Source organism: Adiantum capillus-veneris, chromosome 24 (assembly GCF_014529385.1).
Source record: "Adiantum capillus-veneris isolate H3 chromosome 24, ASM1452938v2, whole genome shotgun sequence".
In the NCBI taxonomy this organism is placed as follows: Eukaryota; Viridiplantae; Streptophyta; class Polypodiopsida; order Polypodiales; family Pteridaceae; genus Adiantum; species Adiantum capillus-veneris.
The window spans coordinates 108,661,958-108,669,247 of NC_140954.1; the positions used below are offsets into that span (position 1 = coordinate 108,661,958).

At 37.2% G+C, this 7,290-nt stretch overlaps 3 protein-coding genes across 3 annotated transcripts; all 3 read right to left on the bottom strand.

Annotated features, from left to right (window-relative positions):
• Positions 1–769: 769 nt before the first annotated feature.
• Positions 770–2,148, bottom strand: LOC147426928 (uncharacterized). The gene is made up of 4 exons (XM_086498735.1): positions 1,606–2,148; positions 1,406–1,522; positions 1,251–1,325; positions 770–889 (listed from the first exon to the last, which is right to left on the bottom strand). The coding sequence occupies exons 1-4, from the start codon at positions 2,146–2,148 to the stop codon at positions 770–772; spliced, it is 855 nt and encodes a 284-aa protein (XP_086354861.1).
• A 728-nt stretch (positions 2,149–2,876) lies between these two features.
• Positions 2,877–4,016, bottom strand: LOC147426929 (uncharacterized). Its single transcript, XM_086497952.1, has one exon. It carries the CDS (start codon positions 4,014–4,016, stop codon positions 2,877–2,879), a length of 1,140 nt encoding a protein of 379 aa, XP_086354078.1.
• Positions 4,017–5,811: 1,795 nt separating this feature from the next.
• Positions 5,812–6,354, bottom strand: LOC147426930 (uncharacterized). The gene has a single exon (XM_086498253.1). It carries the CDS (start codon positions 6,352–6,354, stop codon positions 5,812–5,814), a length of 543 nt encoding a protein of 180 aa, XP_086354379.1.
• Positions 6,355–7,290: the final 936 nt, after the last annotated feature.

Below are 7,290 nucleotides of genomic sequence, written 5' to 3' on the forward strand. Positions count from 1 at the left end.
TATCAGGCCTTCTAAAAAAATCCATGTAACTAAATCTTCACACATAGTGGATTTATTAGTATCCTCATTTGCTCTCTTCTTGAGGAAACTATTCGATTTCTGCATAGCAAAATACGTTGGCTTGATCAAGTGGTACAAGTCTTGTACTTTCTTGAGATTTAGCCACTTCATTAATATAGTTTCTTTGTCATCCCTGGAAAAATTCCGTGCCTACATAATTGTCATAACAAAATAACATGGTTTAAAAAGTGACGTATTATTTTTGTGAACATAAGTAAGGCAATGCTTTTAGCTTTTATTGCATACCTGAAATTCCAACACACATTGATTTTGATTCATTGAACATCCCCCATCATATTTCTGCTCCTAAAACAATTAAAGTCCACTCTTTTATTTTGTAGCCACATGCAAAAATATTTAAAGAATCTTATTCTTGTGAAGAAAAAGACCTTTTTCTTTTTAAGCTTCAAAAACTTTGAAGCTTGATCTTTCTCCTTTAGTAGCTCTTCAATCTTAGAAGTAGCCTATAGAAGTGGGAAAACTTGGTTTTTTTATAACATTAAAATTAAGTAGGGTAAGTATTTCATTAAATAAATATTCCATGTGAAGCATCCTTAAATAGTACCTTGCGCTTTCGTGTGCTTTTTCTTTTCTGTTCTTGGTTTATACCACTTATAATTTGTGTCCTTCCATTGATTTTTTCCTTCACAAATTATTCAAGAAAAGAGTGCAATCAACAAAAAGTTTGAGAGTGAAAAAAATACATGAATTAGAATTGTACCAGTTTTGTGATATGGTCTTCACACTCATCTAATTCATTGTTTACTTCCATATCCTTTTCTTGATAGCATTGGACAAACTCTTCATCTTGCATGTAGTTTCTATATGCCTGCGCATTAAGCAATTGAATTCGGATATCTCACACACACATACACACATGCACACAAAACTAGCTAAATTTACCTCAATTATTTCAATTGATATCTTTGTGTGTGCGTGTGTGCGCACACACTTGTGTGTGTGTGTGTGTGTGTGTGTGTGAGAGAGAGAGAGAGAGAGAGAGAGAGAGAGAGAGAGAGAGAGAGAGAGAGAGGAGTAAACCACACATACCTCATAAGCATCACTTTGTAAATCATGATTTTCCCATGGCATCTTATGAATGTATGCTTTCGTCTCTCTCTAAACACATAATAACAAATTTTATCATGATAGGTCATACATTATTGCTATTTTGAGATAGAAGTGCTTACATGAGTAGCTTGTGGTTGCTCCTCTTCTTCTTCAATAGATATACAAGTGGTTTCTTGTGCACAAGCATCCTTTAGCTATTCAATAACAACAAAAGCATTACTTTCTTCATCATTAGTTTTCATATAAATTTCCAATACCTTAGAGGATTACTCACAAGTTTTGTGAGTGAACCATATTCTCCTAGCTCACTTTCTCCTTGTAGTTCACTTTCTCCTCCATCATTCTCATGAAATTCTTGGTTATCATCATCATCATCTTTTTCTTTTTCTATCTAATCTCATGAAAACATTTCGATTATACTTTGACATAATAGAAGTTCATTACTTAGAGAAAATCCTACAAAATGACACATACCATTGGGGTGCTAGAAGATAATTTGTTGTTTGGTTTCTTTTTTCTCCATTTTCGTTTTGCCGCAAGAGACTTGATGGCCCATGTATAAACGTCCTCTTCCTTCCAATGATAATTTTGTCCTGCTACTATTACAGGCTTAAGCTCACCTTTATTTTTTCTTATTAAATCGAACACGGTATTCTTTCTCTCCATATTATTTCTAAGGTCTCCAAATGGCTTGTGTTTGGCAAACCATCCTCTAACAAACCCATAGTTTGAAAAAAGAACTCTATGTTGGTTATTACCCTCTTTTAAGAGGAAATCCCTACCATAGAGTTTATTGGGTTCTCTAAGCTTAGGAGGTGGAGGCCTAAACACCTGCTCATATATGATTGGGTCATATTTCTTGTTGCTAGTAGTGTCAACACCTATAGAGATGCTAGATGGAGAAGAAACAACTCTCTTATTTCCAAGATGACTGGCCCTCCAAGAATCTAAAAATTTGAGGGTCTCTTCATTAGAGAAAGACAGTAGTTGCTCCACAAAGGACTGTGGATAACTCATATCTGAAAAGACAAAGCATTGAACACACACATGAGCAGCAAGAAATTTAAGTAACAAAGTTTATCTCAAAAATTATACACACACTTGTCATTACTTTATGAGTAATGTTTTAGAAAGACATGTAAAGAAAACTGTGACAATGAATACAACAATTGTCATGTATAAAATAGTATGCATTTTAAACTACTTCTACAAGTATACTAGCCATGCTTGCATACTAACAATAAGTACAATAATCTCCATCCATAAAGCAGGTCTCCCAGAAGTTCTAGCATACTCTATGATGAGGTTCTAAGAAAGATATGCAAAGAACATGTAACAATGAAGTTAGCAATTGTCATCCATAAAGCAATAGTCATTCTAAACTACTTCCATAGGTATACTACTTGCATAACAATGAATACAAAAATTGTCATCCATGAAATAATAGTCATTCTAAACTACTTCCATAGGTGTACTACTTGCATAACAATGAATACAAAAATTGTCATCCATGAAATAATAGTCATTCTAAACTACTTCCACAAGTATACTAGCATTCTAAACTACTTCCACAAATGTACTAGCCATGCTTGCATACCATATGAGTGAAGTTATACAAAAGATATGTAAAGAACACCATAACAATGAATACAACAATTGTCATCCATGAAGCAATGGTCTTTCTAAAATATTTCCACAAGATTACTAGCAGTGATTGAATAAAAGGGGCGACCACAATTATATGTCTATGGAGAATGCCAAACAATAGGTATCCATCTAGCCGCCTGTCCAGGCTTTATAACCTTTTTTTGTTTTGTGACTGTCCAATCTTTAATTTGAATGGAACATGTATCCCAACTTCTCCATTGATGCTCCTCTCTGCAAACTTTATAAGTGTTTTGTTGATATGCATCATGCTCCAATAAAGCAAGCTTTGCCCTTTTCCCTTCGTAATCAGTCTCTCTAACAACAGCATATTGAATCTGTATTGCATTCTCGCTATTCAAGCACACTTGAACTATATCATGGACCTCCACCCATAATGGAACATTTCCACAACCTCCGTCCATTAACAAGCTATCACGCTGCCTCAAATCCTTCACCTCATAAGCAATGAGCCTCTGCCTCCTTGGTATTGGCAATGGAATAAATTTGTGAAGTATAGAGTAGATGGGTCGAACACAATACCATGTGAAAGGCAAAGGGGCCTTCTCAAGCACACTCATTTGAGTAACTGGATCCATTAACAATTGTTCTGAGTCCCCGTTTTTGACAATGCATTGCTTGTAATACCATCCACCAAAGAAAAGAATACACTTTCCATCAAACTGTGTTGAGAACAAGGATGTTATACAAGCCTTCCAGTGACCTCTGTGTTCCACCGTTGCATCATCGGTATCCACCTTCACTATGACATTGGCGCCCATATTAAATATATCCCCTTTAAAGAGGACCTTTTGGTATGTCTTTACTTCCAAACATTGGAAGTACTGCTCTGGAATGTTCCAAAACTTCTTTAGATAAGTTTTCTCTTCACTAGTAGGATCTCTATAAGTGCATCTCTTCTTTGATATTGCAATCCCCTTGAGAAGAAGATTTCTAGTGCATGGTGAATTTCTTCCATATTTTAATAGATCACTCCACATAGATTTAGCCTTTTCAATTGAAGACACAACCAGTAGCCCATCCATATGTGACGGAGAGCAATCATGTGATGGAGCATCTGCTAATAGCGAGCTGCTTTGAGAAAGAATCAATGCACAATGTAGGTCCTTCAAAAACCTTTCAGAAGGTAAGAGATTGTCACTATCACCATGGATAGCCTGAAAAGCTCTTGTGAAGAACCTTCTCAAATAGAACTTTGCAAATGAAGCTTCATCCTCCATGTTATTTGTTTTGATGGAACTGTATGCCTTTACAAGACGCTCAAATATGTAACACCAAAAGCGGTCATGCAACCCATGGCGCAAGACATCATCAAGCATCTCACCATTACCTATAAACAAGTTATCAAGAGATTATTCTCCTGAACAAATATATCAAACTTATTGTTAACTAATCAAGATATACATACCAGCTACATGTTATAGAGGTGATGAGTTCGCACCAAATGTTTCTTCATTTCGAACTCTCCATGATTGTAGCAATGTCTTCACAACTTCTATGTCTTTCACAGACCATCCATGATCTCTACTATGGTTGTAGAAGCTGTGTGCAATGTCAATCAGCAAAAATCCCAAAACATGCATTTCAGGAGGAATGCCACTAACAACTCTCAAAACATATGGTAGACACCACTGGATGAACTTTTGGTTCTCCTCTGCCTTGAAGCTTGCAAAGTAGATGCTTGGGGAGTTAGGCCAACGTCCATATCGAATGGAGGTAGGTGCTGCCTTTTTAACAACACACACAGCAGCATCGATTTCTTTCTTCAAGGGAGCCTCAACACTTTCAAATAAATGTGAGATATATTTCTTGAATACATTCAATGATAAGATATGCATTGGGTCGTAGACTAAATCTAGAGAGAGATCAAATCCATATAGATCATATAATCTCCAGAGTATGGACTCTCCTGAGAGACCAGCTTCTTTCCATGATGCTTCCTTTTCTTTGTCTGTGCAACATCGTTTAGCCTCATCAAGAGCTTTTGTCATCTCCTCAATGGTCCTCTTTGAAGGTGGATATCTAGCTTGTCGGCGATTTTCATTATAGACGTATCGCCCCTCTTTTGATCCTATACCAGGTCTTACTAGAGTTGCTTGAGGTTTATCACGCCTGCAAAACTCTTGTCCTCCATTCTTGAAGAGGCCTATTTTGCACTGTGCCGGATGGTCACCTGTAACCATCATGACCATAGCGCGTAGCGTACATAGCTTTGAAAGACCTTGTTGATTGGCACCAAAGATCTTCTCTATGGGATAGTCATACAACACCTCCACACCATTTAGATATAGGCTTTCCAACTCATCTAGCAAAGGTTCCAAAAATGCCCCAAAAACTTCACCAGAAACCTTCATAATTTTCTTGCAACTTTGAGGGATAAACAAAACTGGCAAGATATCAATGGAAGACTTGATTCCTGGATTCAACACCATGACCTCTACTACCCCACAACTCTTTTGGGTTGTTTGTGATGTCTGAAATCCATCCCAATGTAGAAACAATGCTACATTTCGAGGATCACCCTATTCACATGGCAACCCAAAAAATAAGTCTGGTTTGAAATCATGAGATCTTTTTTAAAAAAAACAATGTGATGCTTCTATGTACCTTTTGTAGGCTCCTTTTACACACAATGTCCTCTTTACACTCGATGCAGACAAAGTTGTACTCTTCTCCCACAACATTTTGAAGAGCTTTATAACGTCTACTGGTAGGAAAAGTAGTGTAAGGCTTCTTGCAAAGAGGATAAGAGCAGACAACCGGTAGCTCATAAGATGTTGATGGATCCCAAAAGTCCTTGACTTCTTGGAATTTTTGTCCATCCCAAAAATCAACAATGCTTCTTTGGTTGCTAATTGCATCTCCATTGAGCCATTTTTCTTTGTGCCTCCATAAACATAGTAGCTCATGGCAATAAGTGCTACTCTTTGTCAATAGCTTTAGTTGAGGCCTGATGGGAATGTAGTCAAAGGAAAGCATTGATTTCCTTGCTTTGGCACAAACTGGACACTTCTCTCAACATTCCAAGCAATCACGTTTAAGCCTCGATGATAATGATCCACCTTCACATGTGCACTTAAGAACCTCTCCTGTAAAGTTGTCCTCATTGCTTGGTTGAAGAAGCTTGGGTGGATGCTTGGCTACATCACTACCTGTGCAGATGCGATAGCGCAAGAAAGAAACCATGCCAAGACCTTTAAGCATGGTTTGCAATTGATCCCAACAAGTCGGAATTTGAATCCTTCCAAGGTCACCTTCCCATGTAGGAGGAAGTTGAACTAATAGCCTAGCCATGCTTCTCTTGGAAGCATTTTTAATCACTCTAGCCCCCCCCAAGTCTCCAAATAGGATGCGAAGCATTCTATCTTGCACACCTATTGGTAGTTTATGTTCATCCCATAAATTTTGGAGCTCTAGTATCCTCTCAACTAGCTCCAAGTATAGAGGAGAAGATTGATTTTCTTCATTCTCACTAATAGACATTGGCTCATCAATGATGTCATTGCCATCACCATCAAACTCAGAGACTTGAGCCTGATGTTCATCATTCTCTTCCATGTTTCCTTCTGAATCTAGTGGAGAAGATAAACCAAAACTATTTTTGAAGCTTTCAAAGTTATGTGCCAAAGCTTGATGGCGATAATAGGTTGATGCATGAACTTGTATACCACCTGCACAATGCATGTTACATGTGCACCATGTATTTCTTTGAGAATTATTGGGCTTCTTGCCTTGTCCCATGGCTCGGGTAGGTGTTGCATTATGGGGTCCATCAATGTGTTCGGCTAGATGGTTAATTGCTCTACTATCACTCCGGTCATTGGCAAGATCTAGTCTTTGTTCTGAATCCATTTTTTTTTTTTTGCTAATGGAAGGATGGAGATTTCCTAGAACATCTTGTTGTTTGTGGTGATAAAAGGTACGCTTGGTTACAAGGCACCAGCCATTGTTGGAATGCTTGCAAAGATAATTGCAATCACACTTCCAAAACTGTGTTCTCTCCATAACTGTCAAAGAAAAATAACTAGCCATGTTTGTAATATTCATTAAGCTACGACACAACATGCTCTAAGAGAAATAAACTATGGCTTTCCAAGAGGTACTAGCCCATTCATCAAACACAAATTCTCTCTCCATTACAAAGTTAAGCACTTCAATGCTCTGAGAAATAAACAAACAATGAAAATACATAAATTACTTTAACTTCACAAGAAGTAAATGATCTCATAAAAGCATTCTTCTATGTAACTTATTTTGAATCTACCAAGGTTTTTCATAAGTACAAAGTCGTTTTGCCGGAATGAGACGGATTATCATACTCATTCTATAGTGCATCAATGACAAAGGCATGTTTCCACCTCCATAGTGGGTCACTTTGTAATATTTGATTAGGCCTAACTTTTCTTTTGCCAACACTAAGTTTAAATTTCCATCCCAATCAACCAAATCGTCAAGAAAAATCTTTTGTATATTCCAAACTTTTTTCCCGTTGGA